This window comes from Poecilia formosa, unplaced genomic scaffold (assembly GCF_000485575.1).
Source record: "Poecilia formosa unplaced genomic scaffold, Poecilia_formosa-5.1.2 Scaffold42, whole genome shotgun sequence".
NCBI lineage: Eukaryota > Metazoa > Chordata > Actinopteri > Cyprinodontiformes > Poeciliidae > Poecilia > Poecilia formosa.
The window spans coordinates 1,422,942-1,448,722 of record NW_006799981.1 but is presented as its reverse complement, the minus strand read 5'-3'; the positions used below and the strand labels follow the sequence as shown (position 1 = coordinate 1,448,722).

Here is a 25,781-nt window from a genome sequence, read left to right as displayed (position 1 = left end):
TTTTTTTATTTAAGAAAGCAAATCTCATTGTATTTCTTTCCCTTTCCCTGCAATGCTATGGATCCAGAGCAACACAGTAAGTGGTTCGTCTCTGTTGGCTCCCATAGAGCTTCCACCTCTCCCATCTAACATCACTGCCATCTCACAATCATCTAAGATACTTGTTTGTCGCTGAAAACGTGATGGACGGACAGGAAATGTGAAATCACCTTAATTCCCCCCCATAAAACTTTCTACTCTCACGAATTTACACAAGCTAATGTCTGCATCTGCAGCTTGATCTAATCAGGTTTGTTCCTCTGCAGGGCATCGACCCCATCCACCAAACGCGTGTGGTGGAGATCCTGAAAGATACAGACGGTGAGAGGCGGAGGAGCAGAGACAGCCTGACCAGCGTTAAGTACGAGAGCGGCTCTGAGACCGGCGAGGAAGTGAGTATGGGCGTGGAGTGGAACGGGGTGAGTACAAATCCACTATTGTAGAGTAAACATGACCCGTCTGGAAAAACCAGGCGGTGTCTGCGATTTCAGAGAAATGGAGGAATGGTACAGAACTTCACTGCTACTTTTTCCTGCTGTTTTTTTTTTTTTTAAAGATGGCACAGTGTTACATGATGATTGGAAGCTAACTTCTCTCTGGAACATAAGCTGAATAAGCTGGTGCATTTAACAGGATTCTAACCCCTGGCTCTGCACTTTATTCATAATAAAATATTATATAGCGACAAAAAACACAATACCAACCTGTTTTAAGATGCCTGTTGTTATTATTTAGGTGATATAAATGTCTCCAAAACAGGTGCAGAGCCATGTAGTGATCTGAGTCTGTACCATCCCATCGACTCTCTGCAGACAGATCTTGTCTTTGTCCTGAAGTGACCCTGGTGTCATAAAGCTGATTGAGTGTCTTGGCATGCTCGCCTTTTTGTTTTCAGCCTCGCAGTTTGCTCTAAACTCCCTGCTTATGTCTTTTGTTGTTTTGGAACGAGTGGTTCTGTTGCTGGCAGTGCTTCTGTGCAAGTGAAACAGTAGGAAAAAGGCACACGCTCAGTCCCTGTCGCATCCACCTATGCGAGCACAGCTAACGAGGTTAGCCGCTAACACAATAAGCACAAGGAGCCCGCCCTGTCTGCTGATGTTTTGACCCAGATCAGGACTTTATACCGATTGGGTTTCAAAGAGGTTTGAGTCTAAAACCTGCAGCAGCAAGAATAAAACGGGTGTGGCAGCTGAAAATTAGCTCCTCTGCATCAACAAAGCGGGGATGCTTTCCTTAGCTTGAGCTTGTGCCTCTTCGTTCACTTGAATGCAGCCTCACCTCGCGCTGCGTCAGCGTAAGCATGCATGTTCCAGCCTGCCACTTTCACCCCCCTAACATGCACTAATGGACCACGTCTGTTTTCACATGACTGAGAAATGTCTGTTGACCCTGAGCTCTGTTGCTTTTCCTAATGTAGGAATTTTGTGGGGTCATTTTAGTACTAAAGTGTTAATGTGAAAGCTCCGCTGGTAGAGATGTGTAAGAAGCCTTTAAATGAATACAGCTTCTGCTGCAGTGAGGTAATAAAAAGAGAAAAATCCAGCCTTTAAGCCATCTTGACATGTAGTTTTCTGCTATAACATTTCATAAGATTGTAGTGTACAGAGACGACCAGGAGTTTAACTCAATCACTCATTTGGCCAAAATTAAAGACTAAGTTTAATTTAGTCTTTAATTTTAAAGATTTAGTCTTTAAAAATTTAAAGACTAAATTATCATAAACAAATATCAAAAACCTTGATATTTGTTGAGAAATGTCATATTTTCTTACACATACAAGGTCTATATTGTATGATTGTGAACAAATATTATGCTTCCCGCCTGTCCATAAAGCTTCTGTTTTCCACCTTTTTGGGAGGGATTGTCTTGATTGGCACGCCAACGCAACAGCAGAATAATCTGATATTTGGATTTATCTTGAGGGGGAAAATATAGTTGCACTGCATGCCAAATTTGACCCAAAAGTCTGATTTTGACTGATGTGCTTTCAGGTCTTTACAACTTGGTTCAATTGGGGACCAAAATTGCACCATTTGTTCCATTTTCAGCTGATAAAGTTCTCGTTCACACTGCTAAACGGGCTAAACGACCGAAACCCTTCGAAAAACCAGTTAATCTGTTTTACTTCCTGCTTTTGGAGGGATCTCTGGTCCATTTGCATCCAAATATGCATTTGAATTGCACCAGAGTTCACCTTTATCTAACCAACTCCTAGGTTTCAATTCGGATAAGAGTTGGACTTTTTTCTCTGCATTAGAGTCTGACTACGCATTCATACCTTCATCCTACTGCAGTGAAAGATTAATTTAAGGCTTTGTCCACATTCTCTCCAAGGTGCTAATAAATGTAAAACTGTTTCCAAGCTTAACAGCAGTCGATCTAACCGCATGTGTATTCATGCAAAGGTGCAGTCCATTGTAAGAGGAGAGTGAGAAAATGTCTCTATTTGCTCATCGTTTCTGAAAGCTTGACCTGTTCACTTAAAGTGTTAATTACTTCCATCCATCCATTTATTTACAAATGTAAAAACATGCCATGTAGCTCAGCTAGCCGTTGTTGGAATGAACAAGCACTTAAAGACCCATCGTCTTCCTCGCTTTAGACATTCAAAGGATTTCGTGTCGGAGCTGATACCCATCTGCTTTCTCTTGTTACCTTTTGCCACATTATTTAATTGTCTGCTTACAGAATCTCATCAAGTGTGTCTTGAACCAGTTTGGTGTACAGATTGCTAACCCGATGACATCACAGCTGTTTCACAAACACGTTTGTGGTTGTGTGTTGGGTTCATTTAGTTTTATGTCTCATTAAAAGCATGACTTGACCTGTGAAAAGTGTACGTGTGCCTGCAGGAGTTTCGATTTTCGCATTTAATGCACTGCTTTTCAAACCTCTTCTGTTTTTTGTTTTTTTTTGCTTTTCCCATCCTTCATTCACCACTAACATGTTTCTTTGTTGATTTGTCTTGCCATGACAACCAATCAGCCTGCCAATCAAATTTTCCCCCCTGGCAATCAGTGGATTGTACTCTCCCTGTTAATGAAAACAAACCTGGGCGGGGTGATGCAGAGCGAGGTAATGAGAAATATTTTGTTAGTGATGGAACATAGTTCATTGTTGTTATTGGGATTTCGAGGTTTAGTTTAGTTTGTTTGGTTAAAATGAGGTTTTCTCAGAGTACTTGGTGCATCATGTGCTGCATCTGCAGTGCACAGTCAGTTACTGTGCACTCTCTGCCAGATTCAGACTTTCCAGTACCCAAGGAGAAAATAAAAAGAGCTGAGTCACAAAGACTGCATCGCTAATCTGACTGCAGCTTTCTGGGTTGACTTCTATTTTTTATAATGAAATGCAGCTCTTATGCTGCAGCATTTTCACGTCACACAAATTCAGCATTATCTCAGGGATAGAAATCCTGAATTTTACTATATTCCAGCTTGGGTGAGCAATATATATGGAAGAAATATAAAACGGAAAGGTTTGTTTTTAGACATTGAATTAATGGCATTGAAGTTTTTATCAAATGAAAAATATGAATGTTTTTAATTTGATATTTGCCAGCAAAAAATTAAGCTTCAGAAATTCGCCTGCAGATGTGATGACCTTTTAGTGACTCAAACCAAAGCATTCAGCTCTAGATTGAGTCAAGCAGCTTTAACCAATCAAAATTACGCTTCTTTGATCATGTGACACAAGGTCTGTGAAATATTTCACTCAGTTTGAGTAAATGAAACGATAACGAATGTCCAGTGGCTGTCAATAATTGCCTGTTCTGTAATGGTCTCTGTTTAAGAGAAAAACATCTTCATGAAACCCTGCTAACCAGCTGCACTGGTGTCATGTGATCAAAGAAGCGTAATCTGATTGGCTGAAAGCCGCCCGACTCGATTTGGTACTGACTGCTTTGGTGTCACATTTGCAGGTGATTTTTTTTTTATTTCTTTTACTGGAACATTTAAAAGAAAGAAACAAACTTCATACATAATTGCATATGAGAACAATTAAAATGTCTAACTCTAATGAGACAATATTTCTTCCATACAAATAAGCTTTTATCACATTGTTGTTGTGATATTTCTCTACAAAAAGAAGGTTAAAAATATTTAAAATTTGTCAGGGTTTTTTTTTTTCTATAAATCTGTCACTGCAGTCAGAGCCTCAAAAAACAAATCAAGCTCCAATAAATAAAACATTGCACTTAACCGTTATATAACTGTAATTAACTGTGAATAACACAGTAATTGCCCATTCCCAACTGTGGAAAAAAAAAAACATTAGTGTTTCCAGACAATATTCTGGTAATTTCTTCTACAATATAATGCATTTTTTGTTTAGTTTTTGAGTAAATTGAATTTTATTTTTGCTAAATATAATGTAAGGTTTCGTCCCCGAGTATTTTTGTGAACTAAATGGTCGCATCTACATCAGATTATGTTGATGCATTAATTTTTAGCTGCCTTTAACCTGAGGATTTATCATAACTTTCTATAATCTGGTCCTAATCTACTGTAAGGAAACATGTTTACATTTTTAATAAATTATATTTAGCAGCAGAAAGTCACTTATTTTGGTAACAACGTGGTTACAATTTGCACAAGTTAAATAATCTGAAAATCAGATTTTCAGATGTTTGTACACAATTAAATTTAGTTATAAGTGAGATCCAAGCCCTTTTTATTTATCACCACTTATCTCCATGAATCATGAAAATACTTGAAAATACTTAGAAATACAAAAAAAATAAAACCATATGCTTTGGTTTGTTTGAAAATAGTCTGATTAGAGGTATAAAATACAACAAGTAAGTCTGAAAAAGGAGTACCAATAGATAAACAAGTGAATTAACCCAGACTAATAAAAATATTATATAAACACGGAGATTTAGCATGAATAAAAAGTTAAGATTCGGGTGGTGGGACATCTGAATCTTGCTAAAATAGTCAAGAAATCACCTGATAATTTCTTTAATGGTGCTCTTAATGTCTATTATACACTTTTTTTTTAAACGTATTATAAATTAGCTGTCAGATTTAGAAAATGTGAGTCTACAAATGTAATGCCTGAGGATCGATGCACCTCAGACGTGTCAGAAGTCAGGGAGCTGTAGCACAGGAAGCCCAACCCAGAGCTTTTTAATCTTACAATGTCTGTCCTTTTTTTGTCCTTGTTTTTGTCTCTCTTCTCTCTCGTTTATCAGGCCTAAGCCATCAAGATTATTCCTTCATGCTTCTCTCCTTCCCCCCAACACAGTAACAAAGGGATGTGTGTTGTCGTTCCCTCTGGGCTCCTTTGTCCCTACAAACCAACAACTCCTCTTCCGTCTCCGGTGCCCCCCCACCCCCTCTGCAGCAGAGACTCAGAAAGCCCCCCCCCTCCTGGTTGTCATCTCTCTTCCCTGCTCAACTGGCCACTGCTGGGACGTTTGGTCTTCTCATCTCTGCTCTTCTTAAACTTTCCTGTCACTAACCAATGTCAGAAGTCTTTCTTTCAGCTCTTTCTCTCACTTTGACATTAGAGGAAGTTGTTATGAGTGTGTGTGTGTGTGTGTGTGTGTGTGTATGTGTGTGTGTGTAATCTATCCCTGTGAGGACGTCACTTGTACGTGTTTTTTTCCCCCCTCGGCAGAATTTATTTATACTTTTTAACGTGGGCATAGTAGATTTATTTATCTAGTTAGTACATCTGAGGGTGGGAAAATAAATGTTTAGAGTTATCATGGAGTCAAAATATTAATTTCTACAGTTTAGTTTATCTGCATGATCTCACGGAAATTGTTGAAGCCTAAAAGTTGAGCTGCCATCTTGGTGCCTGGATTTTGCCACTTTATGTTTTACAGAAGTTTATTTAGTAAAGTTTTAACCTTATGCCTGGTTCAGAAATGGTACTGTATGATATCCAATGAAGGTTGTGCAGCCTAGCTGAAGAAAAGTGATCGTTGCCATTTTTTATTTTCTTTTCACGTTAGGTGTTGTCGGTTCTTTTGTATCATCATTGTTTACATTTTTTTAAAGGCTTTTGATACGTTTTGGCCCAGTGTAAAGGCTGTAGTGAGCGTTGCCTGTTGCTAATGAGAGAAGTTTTGCCTGATGACAGAAAGCTACTGTTGCCATGGTGACATGTTCTGGTGGCTCCCACCAGCTTGCGGTGTCCTTGGTTTCTATGGTGTTCAAGAAAGGCTCGGTTCTGCCAAGATACGGTTCTGGCGTGACGTTTACAAATGCTCATCTTTCTGGGTGGCGGCAGGAAGTGCAGACCCAGAGGTTCCCGGTTCGAACCATCTGTAAAACATCTGCCAAAGTCTGTGCGCGCGCAGCTGTGGAGTGGAATCAACACACACAGACCAGTGTGGAAATTTCTTAACAATTTAAATTTCATGGATGGATTTTAGAAGAACATGCACAAGTTAAAATTGGGCGGGGGGGGGACTTTTAAAAATCACTTTTGCTGGTATTCTATCATGCAGTGTGTAGTAGGACAAGAAAATTGTATTGAGAAATACTTTGACCAAAAAATAATAAACAGCCATAATTGAGGAAAAAATAACATTTCACTAAATTACGCTTGTGTATTACACATGACCCACTATTAATAAATCGTTAATAACATAATGTTGAGGCTGAGGATGAGTGTATGTAAACGTCTGACCAGAACTATGAGTTTGACATGTAGAGCAGAGAGCAGCTGGAGCGGTCAGCTCAACTATGAACCACATGAGAGATTACCTTGCCATTAATGTTGGATTTTGATCCCTTTTTTTTAATGCAAATACCCAGAATTCTTTGCTCCGATGGCATTGCAGATGTAACCTAATGGTGTAACTTTACAGATGTCGGTGTGATCATGTGCTCGTTTCAGTGGTACAGTCACAGTGAACCAATCTGGCGTTGGAAACCGTAGTTTGAACTCAAAGCTTCGAGCCTTTTTAGTTCTTGCTCAGCGTAGATATTGTAACTTTGGTGAATCATGTTGTTTTGGCACCAGGAATTCAGTGCGAGTGTCTCCTCACGGTTTACCCTAACCGAATGTAAATGAAATTAACATCTTGGAAGTGTAACTGTAGGCTGTATTTATAGATTCGACAAGTGCATTCACTCTATGGCTTTTCAATGTGCTACATGCCTTGATTCTTCATTCCTTTCCATTGAGTACGCCTATACATCTAACGCAACTCTGAACAAAAGAAAAATAATACAGTGTTCACTCAATTATGATGATATTGTTGTTAGTGGAATGCTTGCTTATTTATTGAACTGTCTGTTCTCAACATATAGAGTGGGATTCTGTTTCTATTTGTGAAAGAACAAAAACCATAAGCTCTATAAGCATTATCTTAGTATGTAGGACTGCATTATATCTATATATTCACCATTCTGCATTGTGACGATTAATGCATCAACACTTGTTGGTATTCTCAAATAAAGTTTTTCATTTGTGAACACTGTGTCTTTCTCTGCTTTGGATGAAAACATGAATGCGAGCTGCAGAATTGCAGCAAAGCAGGAATCAATCTCCATCTCTAAGTGCCTGCATCGCCCCCTGCTGGTGATGCTCCTACACTGCAGCTGGTTTAACTTTGGGTGGGTGGATAAGATACCCTGACTATGGCAACTAAAATATGTTTATTTTCTGTACTGTTAAAAATCTCAATTTGCTCTGCTTGATAATTTAGTTAAAGCTCCTTTAACAAGTTATTGGTACTACAGGAAAAGTCTGCAAAAAGACTCTGAAGTGAAGTCTTTGCAGTAGCATAACCACAGGAAAGAATTTAAAAGAAACATCTTGAACGTAAAGATTATTTTTAACTTTTCACTAAAATAACTTTTAACACGGTAGCATCCCAAACATAAAACAAGTGAAGGCTAAGACAATGTTCACATAACAGAACCATGGTGAAAATGGGAAAGACCAGAGAACATCCTATTCTAGGTTGACATCAACTAAGGATGGGCATTTATCACACAGAAAATATATTTTTTAACAATAAACAATCATAGGAATTTAGATTTGTTGTGACAGTGATAAATAAAAACTCAAAAATGGGCTCTATTGTCTGCATTTTTACTATTTTTCCCTCAGTTTCATGAAGTTATTAATAAAGATCAGTACATAAAAAAATAAAAATAAAATCTGCACACAGTGACTGTGCAGCCTTAGTGACAAAATCACATTTCCTTATGTAAATGAAGTCTGGAAGAGGCCAGTTTATCGTCACTTTGATCATTATTGCAGTAAACTAACTATGATAAAAGTTTTAGTCCGTATCGCCCATCCCTAGCTGCAGTAGCAGGTAAAGAAACAAGCCCCCATTAGTTTCTATGAAACATTCAAGTTCTTCTATGACTGTTTTAGTACAGTTTTTGGTGGGAAATGGTTAAAATAACTTTTAATGGGCAATGGAAGGTTTTTATTTATGTAAAATTGAAAAAATGTATGACTCATAGTCTCATCATTATAAGGACAATCGCAAAGAAATCATTGCCTGCCGATCGATTTCTCACTACATTGGCTGTTGGTGTGAGAAATCTTGTTTAAACAAAGATAGAAAATGGATTAAGATAATATTTTGAAATTGTTCAAAAGATTTAAACAGTGAATATTTTAGAAATTAACTTTAGTGTAGTAAGTTATGCTTATCATGATTGGCTAAAACTGTACAAATAATCCTCATAAGTCACAGAACGGCTGTAAGAATCTCCCTGCTTGCCTAAGTCTGCCCATGTCTGCAGCTGGCAATATAATTTAAAAATAAAAAAAAGTGGGATGAGGACACAAGTTCACCGTGGCACCATTCACAGTGAAGAAGACAAAAGAGGAAAATATATGCACGTTACTAATTGGTTTTCAAAAATTATGTTTTTGCTGATTTACGCAAAAACCTTAGCTATAAAATGCTGCAAAAGAACAAATTTTATTTCCTCAGCATTAGACTTAACTCTTAGCCCCCTGAGTCGTCAGTCTTCATCACAGTTACATTTATTTTCATTTTTTTGCCTCAAGATTATGAAAATCCTTCCATTTGTGGCAAAATGTATTGATAACACTATCCATTAGCAAACTGTTAAAATATTAATAAATAGCTGCATTTGATGAGTACTACTTAGAATTAAATATTGAACATCTCACAATTTTGTAACTTAGCAGTATACAGATAAAAACTGCTTTAATTTGACTGTTAAAATCATATTTAAGCTTGCAACTGTTATCTTGAAATTTCTACTTATTTGGCCCTCAGATAAAAACTTATGGTGGCCTTGAATTTGGCCCCCTGGCCTTGAATTTGACACATCTTGCACAGAGTTAGTTAAGCTACTAGCATGCCTCAAATACAGGCAGCATAGCTTTATGACTGGATTTTAAGCATGTATCCGAGTCGACACACTTGTTGTAGTTTCAAAAAAGCCTCCCTTCTGTTTTCATAATGAACAGTTAGCTGAAGAGCTAGGCTAACACTAGCATGTTTACTCTGTTTTGATGGGATTCATTGATAATTCAGCTGATGAGCTGTTTAACCGTGTCCAGACAAAACATAGAGAAATGCCTGGTCTCCAGTTTCAAAATGTCAGATTTTGCTTTTCGCATCATAAGTGTTGATGACTGGTGTCATCATTCTCAACTGAATGAGAGGCTCTCTGGTCGCCTCTCATTCAGTTGACTGTGGATGTCTGATCATAGTGCAGAGAAGGTTACTGAAGCAGGTAATATGGCCTCTGACACCTTTTTAAAGGAGGAAAAGACTTTGGTTGTTTGAGAAAACCCAGATTTGTTTGCTCAAAATGGAAAAATTAAACAAATACACAAGAAAAAAGGCTACAAATGTTAAAAACATTGTGCAAAACAAAATTGTACAATTGAATGATGGATATTTAATTGTACCGGATCCCAAACATTCCTGCTCCAAATCTCTCTGACTTCACTTCAGCTTGTCGTTTTATGATTACGCTACTGCAATACATAAATAACTTATTTTAAGCCTTTTTACACGTCTACCAGGGACCAGTAAATGTAGAACAAGCTGCTTTTTGCTGGTACGCATATTAAGCTTTGCTTAAAGTGCAACTTGTCTTATGTAATCAACAGACCACAGAAGTGTTTGTTGACTTCTGCTAAGGCTCCCTTAATAATGACTGCCTGAGCCTGTTTTTAGTGATCACTTTGGCTCTAGCAAGTTTAGATTAAGAAGAAAAATGCACAGCAGGAACCTGGCTTAATGCATGAGTTTGCCTGATTTTACATCTCTACATCTAACTATAACTGAGGCATGTCTGCATGGCAGCATCTGTTCTTCAGCATGTTTTCACAAAGGCATATCTAATTTTTTTTTTCTTCAACAATACTGGAACAAACATGGGTATCAAAGTGTTAAAAAAAAAAGCAGCTTCCTGTCAGAGAACGGCTGATGATGTTGTGTGTGTGCGTGTGTGTGTGTCCGCAGGACGGAAGTGGAGCTCTGCAGCGCAGCGGCTCTCTGGGGAAGCTCAGAGACGTTTTGCGTCGCAGCAGCGAGATGCTGGTGAAGAAACTGCAGGGCAACGGACCACCTGAACCTCGCAACACCAAGTAATTAACAAATAAACATTTTTTATCTCAGTAAATGCAAGTTATTAATGCTTTTTTTTTTCTAGTTTGATCATTCATCAGTTTTGTGAAAATAACCTGATATATAAACTATTCCTCTTGTTACTTTCCCAGCATGAAGAGAGCTGCTTCACTGAATTACCTGAACAGAACAAGTGACGACTCTTTCCAGGTGAGGATGGAAATATTTGGAATCTATTTACGCTTCCTTTTCACATATTTTTTGTACCAAATTTTGAAAACTAATTATCATTTCCCTTCCCTTTAGCAATTGTTTACTTCACATAAAAACTCTATAGGATACATTAAAGTTTTGTTGCTGCAAAGAAAAATGTGCAAAAGTTGAAGGGAAATACATACTTTTGATAGTAGATGTAGATGTTGCATCATCGGCTTTTAAACTCTGTTGGCCAGTAGCCAGAGAGCTTATCCTGGTGTTTGTTGCACAAAAACTAAAAGATCATGTGTGTTTTGAAATGGCATCAAAACAAACACCGTTCTGATGCCAGAACGGTGCAATCTCTGCACACATGCAGAGATTGTTTGCAGTGGTGCAAGCAATCTCTGCGTGAGATTGTTTGTATTTTCTTTTTGTCTTCTTCTTTTGTTGTGTTGACCAGAGTGGTGCGAACCGAATTGCGTTTTTTGGGATTTCTAAAGTTGTGTGATTTGATCTCTGCTTTCCTCTTCTTCTAAACCTCCGTTCCAGACTCGAGGAGGCGGAAACTTCAGGGAAAGCCGGGGCCTGAGCTCCAGCACCGTGGATCTGTACACTGGGAAGTGAGCGGCTCAAGAGGTCGCATCACCACATCAGAGTTATTCTTTATACCGACTCGTCTCCTGAGACGCAACAATGACTGACGACACTACCACACAGAACCAGCCCCTTCAGGGTCTTTATCCTCGCAGCTGGGCACTTATTCACTCCCAACACCCCAGACCTCCACAATCGGAGACTTCCCTGCATAACTGATACGCTGTGGTTGTAAATGTTTCTGTTTCCTGCTGACCGACAGCCTTACCCCACTTCATCATGGCCCTGAACTTCTCCGTTGCCCGAGTGCCTCATTAACGTGTTGGACCTCGTCTCGTAGTAGCTGCTGCACTTTGAATCGATTTGTTGCCATAACATAAAGTCACTCGTGCTGGTTTTATTTTCCTCTTGTGTTGTTTGGATCTCAGATTTTTGTGACTTCCTCTCTTCCTGTGCCATTTGATTGTTTTATCAGTGCAAGAAAATAAACTGTAGACTTTGAGGTTTGAGATGAGTTTGGGTGAACGTGTTGTTTTCTTGCCTTTTGAGATTTAATTTCCAATTAGGTGAAAGCTTTTGGGTACAGGGTGAAACATTTATCAGACTGATACAATTTTAAGTCGTGTGAAATTATCTGCTGCTTTAATTTACTGTTTTGGTGTAAAAAATAGTTTTTTCTGCTGCTGAACTTTAAAACTTTGAGGCATTTTGGACTCAAAAAGCTGGAAAACAATATTTTAAGTTGTGTTTAAAATAAAGAAAAAACCCTAGGCTGCTTGATTTATCTCGACCTGGATGTCTTAAAAAATATTTGGTGCAGGATTTAAGCCTCTTAGCACCAGCTGCCACATTTTGAGAGCATGTTTGTATAAAGTTATTTAGTAATTAGGATGGAGACGGTTTGTTTTTGCACGACTCTCAGGTGGTGGTCTTTTTCTCACTGATTGCATTTTTAGTGAAGTGTCTCCTCAGAAGATACAGTTTTATTTTTTATATGTCTTACTTACTCTCAACAGATTTTCCTTGAAAACTTTGTAAGAAAAAAGTGCATTCATCAAATGATAAGTCAACATATTCTGAAGAGGTGATCCTGATCCGTTTGTTGGGATTAAACTGAATGTTTTAGATGTTTAGAGCATCAGATTGGGCCTGATTCCTGAACAGTCCTGTGTGTAATCAGTAGCCACTTTCTCTGAGGATCCTTGAATAAATCTTTTTGATTAATAGTTCTCTTGTCTTTTTTTTTGTCCAATTGATGTTGAGTTAGAAACAGTGAAGTCTGCACACAGCTTCAGTTATTACAGTTAGAAACCAGTGATCAGATCCAAAATCTGGGTGTAGTGATGGACTCAGACCTGAACCTTCTCAAGAAAAAACATCAGAAAAATAGAACATCACAGGACTGGTTGAATCCCAGTTTGTGGGGGAAAGGGAAGAAGAAACTGCCTAAAAACCTTGGTGGTCCAGAAAATTATTGGCTCTCTTAAAACAGGACTGAAAACCTGCAGTTTTTCTATAAAAACCAACACCTTTCTAATCAGTTTATTTAATCTAGTCAGGTATTTAATTTGCCAAATGTGCACTTTACTGGTTCCTATGTCATGTAAACATTTAATTACTCAAAGTAACTATTTTCTGTGAAGTCCTCCAATCATATGTTCAACATAATAAATGCATTTACTATGCTACACAAATTGTTTCACAATATTTATGGGCCGTTAAACTCAATTTGCACTCATTTGTAGATCGATAAAACTTATATTTAAGTTTTTTTTTGTTTTTGTTTTTGTTTTTTTTTGTCAAATATTTGCATCAAATAAAAAATGTCCGACTTTATAATGACAGTGATCTATTTAAACCGGAGGGTCGCACTGTTGTATTCCTGATCCAAGTTGAGTTACCGGAAGCTCCGTTTGGAAAAGAGGGGTTCATCTGTCAAGGTACCGGAAATATACACGTTGTTAAAAGGATGTAGAGAACTTCAAAGTAAAATTTTGTTCTTTTTTTTATATATGGTGAGCGTGAAAGTAATGTTCATGTGATCAGTGTTAAAAAAATTTTTTAATTTAAAAAATATGTTTCATTTTTTTTTTGTTGCCAAAATTAGGTCAAAGCATATTAATTTATCGAAATTGCTAAATGCTGAGTTGGGTAGTAACTAGTTACATTTACTCAATTAACTTTACTTGAGTAATTTCTTTTTTAAAAATAATTACTTTTAGGAGTATTTTTCCTATGGTGTACTTTTTACTTTTGCTTGAGTAATTTTATTATGAAGTATCACTACTACGTTTACTTGAGTAAAACGTTTATATTCTCTACTCACTGAATGAAAAACAAACATGTTTTAACCAAAAATTCACCAGACACACACTTACAGTTTTTGTTAAAGTTTCATAAGTTTTATATTGAAGTATATTGATTTTATCCATTTTTATTTTTGCTTAAGTTATTATTATTTTTTGTTACTTATATGAATTATTGTCATTTGGTGTTTAGTATGCTAAAGTGCCCACTTAACTTTATACTTTGGTCCACCTGATGATGTTATTTCTAAATGTTAAATGACTGATAATGTGATCAGTCACTCAGTAGTTAATAGACTTTTTAATATTTGTACTCTTACTTGAGTAATTTCTTGGATGGCTACTTTTTACTTTTACTTGAGTAAAAATATGTGGAAGTACTGCTACTCTTACTTGAGAACAATTTTTCGGTCATCTACCCACCTCTGCAGAATGGTCTAGTCAAAGTCCGGACTTAAATTCAAAATAGAATCAATCTGATTGACCTTGAAGAATTATGCAAAAATAGAGGCGGAAAACTGGAGAAAATCCCGAGTTTCCGCCACTTTGCGACTCTTATTGTGAAAGGTATCTACAGGAAGCGCTTCCCGTTTTTCCAGCCTGCTTCACTTCGTGTGTGTGAAGAGGGAGAGAGAGAAAGAAAATCCACTCCACTCAGAGTCTGCGGAGCGGGAGGAAGCAGAGTTGGGAGGTAAAGCGGGCTGAAGGAGGTCCGGGTGGTTCTGAGCTCGGTCGGACCCACGCAGCGGGCTGGAATGAGTCACAGCAGCCGACATTTCCGGCAGCTTTCCCCCTGTGAGCCACCTGGAAGTTCATAGAGTTGGGTCCAAACTTTCGGCTCGGTGTGAACTCAGTGGTTCGTGTAGCTGGCCTGGTTTGGGTTCCCTCTTATTTCTGCCGTGTTCCGGTGAAACCAGGTGAGCAGCCGAGGCCGTCCGGGCTTCTCCCCCGGGGGAGCTGCGCAGGGAAGCGGCGCTGGGATACCTGTACGCACACGGTGACTCGACTCTCGCTTTGACTCGACCTGCGGGTTTTTCTTCGGGAGAACCGAACTGGGAACCATGGATGTACCGGCAGGGGGTAAAACCCGGCGGAGGGTAAACTCCGGGGTAACCCGGAGAGGAAAAACCCTGCTGGATGTTCTGTACGCGGCTGGATTCATCTGCCTCCAAGGTCGGTACTAAGTTTCTCTTCGCTCAGTTACAATGTATCCGCTTCCGAGCATGCCCTGCTGGTTAAAACGCTGATTAATCATCATCATGAGACTTCTGCCTGGATGTGGGGTTTCGATGTGAAAAGTTGGAGTTAAAGTTTGTGTTTGGAGTAGGAGGGGGTGGACCCCTCCCCCACTGACCCCCAGTGAGGGGGAGAAACGACTAACATTTATAGTGCAAGCGAAGCCTGCCTGCATAATGAGTCAAATTTACGGATGCATTTTGTTCTGCAGAGGTTTGCACCTCAAACCTTTTTGTGAAGCATACGAAAAAGTGGGCGTGCATTTGTGTTTATTTTGTTTTGGATTATTTATCCTTGTTTTATGTAGCTTTTTCTTAATAAAAGTGTATCTGCATGCTCCTACTTCCTTAAGTGTAACACATTTTAGGTGTTACACCTCCACTGTGGGACAAAAACAAGTTTACCCTGCAGATACTGCAGGTATGTCCTGACACAGACTCTAAAACTGGTTAAAAGAGGTAGTAGCCCAGGGCTCCGAGTTTTAGGGGACTCCTAAATTATTGTTGTTTTCCAAACATGGCCTCATTTTGCATGTAGTATTTTATTTTATTTTTTAAATGCTGTTGGAGTTTTGTTATTTTAATCTACACAGCAATATTTGAAAATGATGTTTTTGGGACCAACATGGAGTCATATATCAGATGTTTTAAACAAACTATTCTTCAATTTGTACCTGTAAATGTGTGGGCTTGCCTAACAGTTTCTGTAATTTGCATGAGTAAAATATGTTTTATTTTTTCTGGGACAGGGCACCAAACTGGCTCCAGCCCAGGGGCCCCCATTCCTCTAAATCCGGCCCTGGTTATTTCTCTGCCAGCTTTTGGACATCTAAAGAGACAAATATGTTTACTTGATTATTGTTCTTTGCAAAGTAGCTCAAANCAGGTGATTTTTTTTTTATTTCTTTTACTGGAACATTTAAAAGAAAGAAACAAACTTCATACATAATTGCATATGAGAACAATTAAAATGTCTAACTCTAATGAGACAATATTTCTTCCATACAAATAAGCTTTTATCACATTGTTGTTGTGATATTTCTCTACAAAAAGAAGGTTAAAAATATTTAAAATTTGTCAGGGTTTTTTTTTTTCTATAAATCTGTCACTGCAGTCAGAGCCTCAAAAAACAAATCAAGCTCCAATAAATAAAACATTGCACTTAACCGTTATATAACTGTAATTAACTGTGAATAACACAGTAATTGCCCATTCCCAACTGTGGAAAAAAAAAAACATTAGTGTTTCCAGACAATATTCTGGTAATTTCTTCTACAATATAATGCATTTTTTGTTTAGTTTTTGAGTAAATTGAATTTTATTTTTGCTAAATATAATGTAAGGTTTTGTCCCTGAGTATTTTTGTGAACTAAATGGTCGCATCTACATCAGATTATGTTGATGCATTAATTTTTAGCTGCCTTTAACCTGAGGATTTATCATAACTTTCTATAATCTGGTCCTAATCTACTGTAAGGAAACATGTTTACATTTTTAATAAATTATATTTAGCAGCAGAAAGTCACTTATTTTGGTAACAACGTGGTTACAATTTGCACAAGTTAAATAATCTGAAAATCAGATTTTCAGATGTTTGTACACAATTAAATTTAGTTATAAGTGAGATCCAAGCCCTTTTTATTTATCACCACTTATCTCCATGAATCATGAAAATACTTGAAAATACTTAGAAATACAAAAAAAATAAAACCATATGCTTTGGTTTGTTTGAAAATAGTCTGATTAGAGGTATAAAATACAACAAGTAAGTCTGAAAAAAGGAGTACCAATAGATAAACAAGTGAATTAACCCAGACTAATAAAAATATTATATAAACACGGAGATTTAGCATGAATAAAAAGTTAAGATTCGGGTGGTGGGACATCTGAATCTTGCTAAAATAGTCAAGAAATCACCTGATAATTTCTTTAATGGTGCTCTTAATGTCTATTATACACTTTTTTTTTAAACGTATTATAAATTAGCTGTCAGATTTAGAAAATGTGAGTCTACAAATGTAAATCCTGAGGATCGATGCATCTCAGACGTGTCAGAAGTCAGGGAGCTGTAGCACAGGAAGCCCAACCCAGAGCTTTTTAATCTTACAATGTCTGTCCTTTTTTTGTCCTTGTTTTTGTCTCTCTTCTCTCTCGTTTATCAGGCCTAAGCCATCAAGATTATTCCTTCATGCTTCTCTCCTTCCCCCCAACACAGTAACAAAGGGATGTGTGTTGTCGTTCCCTCTGGGCTCCTTTGTCCCTACAAACCAACAACTCCTCTTCCGTCTCCGGTGCCCCCCCACCCCCTCTGCAGCAGAGACTCAGAAAGCCCCCCCCCTCCTGGTTGTCATCTCTCTTCCCTGCTCAACTGGCCACTGCTGGGACGTTTGGTCTTCTCATCTCTGCTCTTCTTAAACTTTCCTGTCACTAACCAATGTCAGAAGTCTTTCTTTCAGCTCTTTCTCTCACTTTGACATTAGAGGAAGTTGTTATGAGTGTGTGTGTGTGTGTGTGTGTGTGTGTATGTGTGTGTGTGTAATCTATCCCTGTGAGGACGTCACTTGTACGTGTTTTTTTCCCCCCTCGGCAGAATTTATTTATACTTTTTAACGTGGGCATAGTAGATTTATTTATCTAGTTAGTACATCTGAGGGTGGGAAAATAAATGTTTAGAGTTATCAAAATATTAATTTCTACAGTTTAGTTTATCTGCATGATCTCACGGAAATTGTTGAAGCCTAAAAGTTGAGCTGCCATCTTGGTGCCTGGATTTTGCCACTTTATGTTTTACAGAAGTTTATTTAGTAAAGTTTTAACCTTATGCCTGGTTCAGAAATGGTACTGTATGATATCCAATGAAGGTTGTGCAGCCTAGCTGAAGAAAAGTGATCGTTGCCATTTTTTATTTTCTTTTCACGTTAGGTGTTGTCGGTTCTTTTGTATCATCATTGTTTACATTTTTTTAAAGGCTTTTGATACGTTTTGGCCCAGTGTAAAGGCTGTAGTGAGCGTTGCCTGTTGCTAATGAGAGAAGTTTTGCCTGATGACAGAAAGCTACTGTTGCCATGGTGACATGTTCTGGTGGCTCCCACCAGCTTGCGGTGTCCTTGGTTTCTATGGTGTTCAAGAAAGGCTCGGTTCTGCCAAGATACGGTTCTGGCGTGACGTTTACAAATGCTCATCTTTCTGGGTGGCGGCAGGAAGTGCAGACCCAGAGGTTCCCGGTTCGAACCATCTGTAAAACATCTGCCAAAGTCTGTGCGCGCGCAGCTGTGGAGTGGAATCAACACACACAGACCAGTGTGGAAATTTCTTAACAATTTAAATTTCATGGATGGATTTTAGAAGAACATGCACAAGTTAAAATTGGGCGGGGGGGGGACTTTTAAAAATCACTTTTGCTGGTATTCTATCATGCAGTGTGTAGTAGGACAAGAAAATTGTATTGAGAAATACTTTGACCAAAAAATAATAAACAGCCATAATTGAGGAAAAAATAACATTTCACTAAATTACGCTTGTGTATTACACATGACCCACTATTAATAAATCGTTAATAACATAATGTTGAGGCTGAGGATGAGTGTATGTAAACGTCTGACCAGAACTATGAGTTTGACATGTAGAGCAGAGAGCAGCTGGAGCGGTCAGCTCAACTATGAACCACATGAGAGATTACCTTGCCATTAATGTTGGATTTTGATCCCTTTTTTTTAATGCAAATACCCAGAATTCTTTGCTCCGATGGCATTGCAGATGTAACCTAATGGTGTAACTTTACAGATGTCGGTGTGATCATGTGCTCGTTTCAGTGGTACAGTCACAGTGAACCAATCTGGCGTTGGAAACCGTAGTTTGAACTCAAAGCTTCGAGCCTTTTTAGTTCTTGCTCAGCGTAGATATTGTAACTTTGGTGAATCATGTTGTTTTGGCACCAGGAATTCAGTGCGAGTGTCTCCTCACGGTTTACCCTAACCGAATGTAAATGAAATTAACATCTTGGAAGTGTAACTGTAGGCTGTATTTATAGATTCGACAAGTGCATTCACTCTATGGCTTTTCAATGTGCTACATGCCTTGATTCTTCATTCCTTTCCATTGAGTACGCCTATACATCTAACGCAACTCTGAACAAAAGAAAAATAATACAGTGTTCACTCAATTATGATGATATTGTTGTTAGTGGAATGCTTGCTTATTTATTGAACTGTCTGTTCTCAACATATAGAGTGGGATTCTGTTTCTATTTGTGAAAGAACAAAAACCATAAGCTCTATAAGCATTATCTTAGTATGTAGGACTGCATTATATCTATATATTCACCATTCTGCATTGTGACGATTAATGCATCAACACTTGTTGGTATTCTCAAATAAAGTTTTTCATTTGTGAACACTGTGTCTTTCTCTGCTTTGGATGAAAACATGAATGCGAGCTGCAGAATTGCAGCAAAGCAGGAATCAATCTCCATCTCTAAGTGCCTGCATCGCCCCCTGCTGGTGATGCTCCTACACTGCAGCTGGTTTAACTTTGGGTGGGTGGATAAGATACCCTGACTATGGCAACTAAAATATGTTTATTTTCTGTACTGTTAAAAATCTCAATTTGCTCTGCTTGATAATTTAGTTAAAGCTCCTTTAACAAGTTATTGGTACTACAGGAAAAGTCTGCAAAAAGACTCTGAAGTGAAGTCTTTGCAGTAGCATAACCACAGGAAAGAATTTAAAAGAAACATCTTGAACGTAAAGATTATTTTTAACTTTTCACTAAAATAACTTTTAACACGGTAGCATCCCAAACATAAAACAAGTGAAGGCTAAGACAATGTTCACATAACAGAACCATGGTGAAAATGGGAAAGACCAGAGAACATCCTATTCTAGGTTGACATCAACTAAGGATGGGCATTTATCACACAGAAAATATATTTTTTAACAATAAACAATCATAGGAATTTAGATTTGTTGTGACAGTGATAAATAAAAACTCAAAAATGGGCTCTATTGTCTGCATTTTTACTATTTTTCCCTCAGTTTCATGAAGTTATTAATAAAGATCAGTACATAAAAAAATAAAAATAAAATCTGCACACAGTGACTGTGCAGCCTTAGTGACAAAATCACATTTCCTTATGTAAATGAAGTCTGGAAGAGGCCAGTTTATCGTCACTTTGATCATTATTGCAGTAAACTAACTATGATAAAAGTTTTAGTCCGTATCGCCCATCCCTAGCTGCAGTAGCAGGTAAAGAAACAAGCCCCCATTAGTTTCTATGAAACATTCAAGTTCTTCTATGACTGTTTTAGTACAGTTTTTGGTGGGAAATGGTTAAAATAACTTTTAATGGGCAATGGAAGGTTTTTATTTATGTAAAATTGAAAAAATGTATGACTCATAGTCTCATCATTATAAGGACAATCGCAAAGAAATCATTGCCTGCCGATCGATTTCTCACTACATTGGCTGTTGGTGTGAGAAATCTTGTTTAAACAAAGATAGAAAATGGATTAAGATAATATTTTGAAATTGTTCAAAAGATTTAAACAGTGAATATTTTAGAAATTAACTTTAGTGTAGTAAGTTATGCTTATCATGATTGGCTAAAACTGTACAAATAATCCTCATAAGTCACAGAACGGCTGTAAGAATCTCCCTGCTTGCCTAAGTCTGCCCATGTCTGCAGCTGGCAATATAATTTAAAAATAAAAAAAAGTGGGATGAGGACACAAGTTCACCGTGGCACCATTCACAGTGAAGAAGACAAAAGAGGAAAATATATGCACGTTACTAATTGGTTTTCAAAAATTATGTTTTTGCTGATTTACGCAAAAACCTTAGCTATAAAATGCTGCAAAAGAACAAATTTTATTTCCTCAGCATTAGACTTAACTCTTAGCCCCCTGAGTCGTCAGTCTTCATCACAGTTACATTTATTTTCATTTTTTTGCCTCAAGATTATGAAAATCCTTCCATTTGTGGCAAAATGTATTGATAACACTATCCATTAGCAAACTGTTAAAATATTAATAAATAGCTGCATTTGATGAGTACTACTTAGAATTAAATATTGAACATCTCACAATTTTGTAACTTAGCAGTATACAGATAAAAACTGCTTTAATTTGACTGTTAAAATCATATTTAAGCTTGCAACTGTTATCTTGAAATTTCTACTTATTTGGCCCTCAGATAAAAACTTATGGTGGCCTTGAATTTGGCCCCCTGGCCTTGAATTTGACACATCTTGCACAGAGTTAGTTAAGCTACTAGCATGCCTCAAATACAGGCAGCATAGCTTTATGACTGGATTTTAAGCATGTATCCGAGTCGACACACTTGTTGTAGTTTCAAAAAAGCCTCCCTTCTGTTTTCATAATGAACAGTTAGCTGAAGAGCTAGGCTAACACTAGCATGTTTACTCTGTTTTGATGGGATTCATTGATAATTCAGCTGATGAGCTGTTTAACCGTGTCCAGACAAAACATAGAGAAATGCCTGGTCTCCAGTTTCAAAATGTCAGATTTTGCTTTTCGCATCATAAGTGTTGATGACTGGTGTCATCATTCTCAACTGAATGAGAGGCTCTCTGGTCGCCTCTCATTCAGTTGACTGTGGATGTCTGATCATAGTGCAGAGAAGGTTACTGAAGCAGGTAATATGGCCTCTGACACCTTTTTAAAGGAGGAAAAGACTTTGGTTGTTTGAGAAAACCCAGATTTGTTTGCTCAAAATGGAAAAATTAAACAAATACACAAGAAAAAAGGCTACAAATGTTAAAAACATTGTGCAAAACAAAATTGTACAATTGAATGATGGATATTTAATTGTACCGGATCCCAAACATTCCTGCTCCAAATCTCTCTGACTTCACTTCAGCTTGTCGTTTTATGATTACGCTACTGCAATACATAAATAACTTATTTTAAGCCTTTTTACACGTCTACCAGGGACCAGTAAATGTAGAACAAGCTGCTTTTTGCTGGTACGCATATTAAGCTTTGCTTAAAGTGCAACTTGTCTTATGTAATCAACAGACCACAGAAGTGTTTGTTGACTTCTGCTAAGGCTCCCTTAATAATGACTGCCTGAGCCTGTTTTTAGTGATCACTTTGGCTCTAGCAAGTTTAGATTAAGAAGAAAAATGCACAGCAGGAACCTGGCTTAATGCATGAGTTTGCCTGATTTTACATCTCTACATCTAACTATAACTGAGGCATGTCTGCATGGCAGCATCTGTTCTTCAGCATGTTTTCACAAAGGCATATCTAATTTTTTTTTTCTTCAACAATACTGGAACAAACATGGGTATCAAAGTGTTAAAAAAAAAAGCAGCTTCCTGTCAGAGAACGGCTGATGATGTTGTGTGTGTGCGTGTGTGTGTGTCCGCAGGACGGAAGTGGAGCTCTGCAGCGCAGCGGCTCTCTGGGGAAGCTCAGAGACGTTTTGCGTCGCAGCAGCGAGATGCTGGTGAAGAAACTGCAGGGCAACGGACCACCTGAACCTCGCAACACCAAGTAATTAACAAATAAACATTTTTTATCTCAGTAAATGCAAGTTATTAATGCTTTTTTTTTTCTAGTTTGATCATTCATCAGTTTTGTGAAAATAACCTGATATATAAACTATTCCTCTTGTTACTTTCCCAGCATGAAGAGAGCTGCTTCACTGAATTACCTGAACAGAACAAGTGACGACTCTTTCCAGGTGAGGATGGAAATATTTGGAATCTATTTACGCTTCCTTTTCACATATTTTTTGTACCAAATTTTGAAAACTAATTATCATTTCCCTTCCCTTTAGCAATTGTTTACTTCACATAAAAACTCTATAGGATACATTAAAGTTTTGTTGCTGCAAAGAAAAATGTGCAAAAGTTGAAGGGAAATACATACTTTTGATAGTAGATGTAGATGTTGCATCATCGGCTTTTAAACTCTGTTGGCCAGTAGCCAGAGAGCTTATCCTGGTGTTTGTTGCACAAAAACTAAAAGATCATGTGTGTTTTGAAATGGCATCAAAACAAACACCGTTCTGATGCCAGAACGGTGCAATCTCTGCACACATGCAGAGATTGTTTGCAGTGGTGCAAGCAATCTCTGCGTGAGATTGTTTGTATTTTCTTTTTGTCTTCTTCTTTTGTTGTGTTGACCAGAGTGGTGCGAACCGAATTGCGTTTTTTGGGATTTCTAAAGTTGTGTGATTTGATCTCTGCTTTCCTCTTCTTCTAAACCTCCGTTCCAGACTCGAGGAGGCGGAAACTTCAGGGAAAGCCGGGGCCTGAGCTCCAGCACCGTGGATCTGTACACTGGGAAGTGAGCGGCTCAAGAGGTCGCATCACCACATCAGAGTTATTCTTTATACCGACTCGTCTCCTGAGACGCAACAATGACTGACGACACTACCACACAGAACCAGCCCCTTCAGGGTCTTTATCCTCGCAGCTGGGCACTTATTCACTCCCAACACCCCAGACCTCCACAATCGGAGACTTCCCTGCATAACTGATACGCTGTGGTTGTAAATGTTTCTGTTTCCTGCTGACCGACAGCCTTACCCCACTTCATCATGGCCCTGAACTTCTCCGTTGCCCGAGTGCCTCATTAACGTGTTGGACCTCGTCTCGTAGTAGCTGCTGCACTTTGAATCGATTTGTTGCCATAACATAAAGTCACTCGTGCTGGTTTTATTTTCCTCTTGTGTTGTTTGGATCTCAGATTTTTGTGACTTCCTCTCTTCCTGTGCCATTTGATTGTTTTATCAGTGCAAGAAAATAAACTGTAGACTTTGAGGTTTGAGATGAGTTTGGGTGAACGTGTTGTTTTCTTGCCTTTTGAGATTTAATTTCCAATTAGGTGAAAGCTTTTGGGTACAGGGTGAAACATTTATCAGACTGATACAATTTTAAGTCGTGTGAAATTATCTGCTGCTTTAATTTACTGTTTTGGTGTAAAAAATAGTTTTTTCTGCTGCTGAACTTTAAAACTTTGAGGCATTTTGGACTCAAAAAGCTGGAAAACAATATTTTAAGTTGTGTTTAAAATAAAGAAAAAACCCTAGGCTGCTTGATTTATCTCGACCTGGATGTCTTAAAAAATATTTGGTGCAGGATTTAAGCCTCTTAGCACCAGCTGCCACATTTTGAGAGCATGTTTGTATAAAGTTATTTAGTAATTAGGATGGAGACGGTTTGTTTTTGCACGACTCTCAGGTGGTGGTCTTTTTCTCACTGATTGCATTTTTAGTGAAGTGTCTCCTCAGAAGATACAGTTTTATTTTTTATATGTCTTACTTACTCTCAACAGATTTTCCTTGAAAACTTTGTAAGAAAAAAGTGCATTCATCAAATGATAAGTCAACATATTCTGAAGAGGTGATCCTGATCCGTTTGTTGGGATTAAACTGAATGTTTTAGATGTTTAGAGCATCAGATTGGGCCTGATTCCTGAACAGTCCTGTGTGTAATCAGTAGCCACTTTCTCTGAGGATCCTTGAATAAATCTTTTTGATTAATAGTTCTCTTGTCTTTTTTTTTGTCCAATTGATGTTGAGTTAGAAACAGTGAAGTCTGCACACAGCTTCAGTTATTACAGTTAGAAACCAGTGATCAGATCCAAAATCTGGGTGTAGTGATGGACTCAGACCTGAACCTTCTCAAGAAAAAACATCAGAAAAATAGAACATCACAGGACTGGTTGAATCCCAGTTTGTGGGGGAAAGGGAAGAAGAAACTGCCTAAAAACCTTGGTGGTCCAGAAAATTATTGGCTCTCTTAAAACAGGACTGAAAACCTGCAGTTTTTCTATAAAAACCAACACCTTTCTAATCAGTTTATTTAATCTAGTCAGGTATTTAATTTGCCAAATGTGCACTTTACTGGTTCCTATGTCATGTAAACATTTAATTACTCAAAGTAACTATTTTCTGTGAAGTCCTCCAATCATATGTTCAACATAATAAATGCATTTACTATGCTACACAAATTGTTTCACAATATTTATGGGCCGTTAAACTCAATTTGCACTCATTTGTAGATCGATAAAACTTATATTTAAGTTTTTTTTTGTTTTTGTTTTTGTTTTTTTTTGTCAAATATTTGCATCAAATAAAAAATGTCCGACTTTATAATGACAGTGATCTATTTAAACCGGAGGGTCGCACTGTTGTATTCCTGATCCAAGTTGAGTTACCGGAAGCTCCGTTTGGAAAAGAGGGGTTCATCTGTCAAGGTACCGGAAATATACACGTTGTTAAAAGGATGTAGAGAACTTCAAAGTAAAATTTTGTTCTTTTTTTTATATATGGTGAGCGTGAAAGTAATGTTCATGTGATCAGTGTTAAAAAAATTTTTTAATTTAAAAAATATGTTTCATTTTTTTTTTGTTGCCAAAATTAGGTCAAAGCATATTAATTTATCGAAATTGCTAAATGCTGAGTTGGGTAGTAACTAGTTACATTTACTCAATTAACTTTACTTGAGTAATTTCTTTTTTAAAAATAATTACTTTTAGGAGTATTTTTCCTATGGTGTACTTTTTACTTTTGCTTGAGTAATTTTATTATGAAGTATCACTACTACGTTTACTTGAGTAAAACGTTTATATTCTCTACTCACTGAATGAAAAACAAACATGTTTTAACCAAAAATTCACCAGACACACACTTACAGTTTTTGTTAAAGTTTCATAAGTTTTATATTGAAGTATATTGATTTTATCCATTTTTATTTTTGCTTAAGTTATTATTATTTTTTGTTACTTATATGAATTATTGTCATTTGGTGTTTAGTATGCTAAAGTGCCCACTTAACTTTATACTTTGGTCCACCTGATGATGTTATTTCTAAATGTTAAATGACTGATAATGTGATCAGTC

General features: G+C 37.6%; 1 protein-coding gene and 1 long non-coding RNA gene across 11 annotated transcripts in view; both read left to right on the top strand.

Moving 5' to 3' along the window:
• klc1b (kinesin light chain 1b) overlaps positions 1-12,036 on the top strand; it is a 29,152-nt gene extending 17,116 nt beyond the window's left edge. For 4 of the 10 annotated variants that reach the window (XM_007551466.2, XM_016671168.1, XM_016671169.1 and 1 more), the window contains 5 exons: positions 68-76; positions 306-458; positions 10,472-10,596; positions 10,729-10,786; positions 11,324-12,036. In XM_007551466.2, coding sequence (XP_007551528.1) covers positions 68-76; positions 306-458; positions 10,472-10,596; positions 10,729-10,786; positions 11,324-11,398 — 420 coding nt within the window. In that variant the 3' untranslated portion in view covers positions 11,399-12,036. Of the gene's footprint in view, positions 1-67; positions 77-305; positions 459-5,236; positions 7,476-10,471; positions 10,597-10,728; positions 10,787-11,323 lie in introns of those variants that run through there. The other 6 variants (XM_016671171.1, XM_016671170.1, XM_016671172.1 and 3 more) reach the window with 5 other exon arrangements.
• Positions 12,037-17,592: 5,556 nt separating this feature from the next.
• Positions 17,593-24,416, top strand: LOC103137639 (uncharacterized). Its single transcript, XR_476173.2, has 3 exons — positions 17,593-22,423; positions 22,556-22,613; positions 23,151-24,416. It is a non-coding gene; the product is annotated as an uncharacterized LOC103137639 (long non-coding RNA).
• The last annotated feature ends 1,365 nt before the right edge of the window (positions 24,417-25,781 follow it).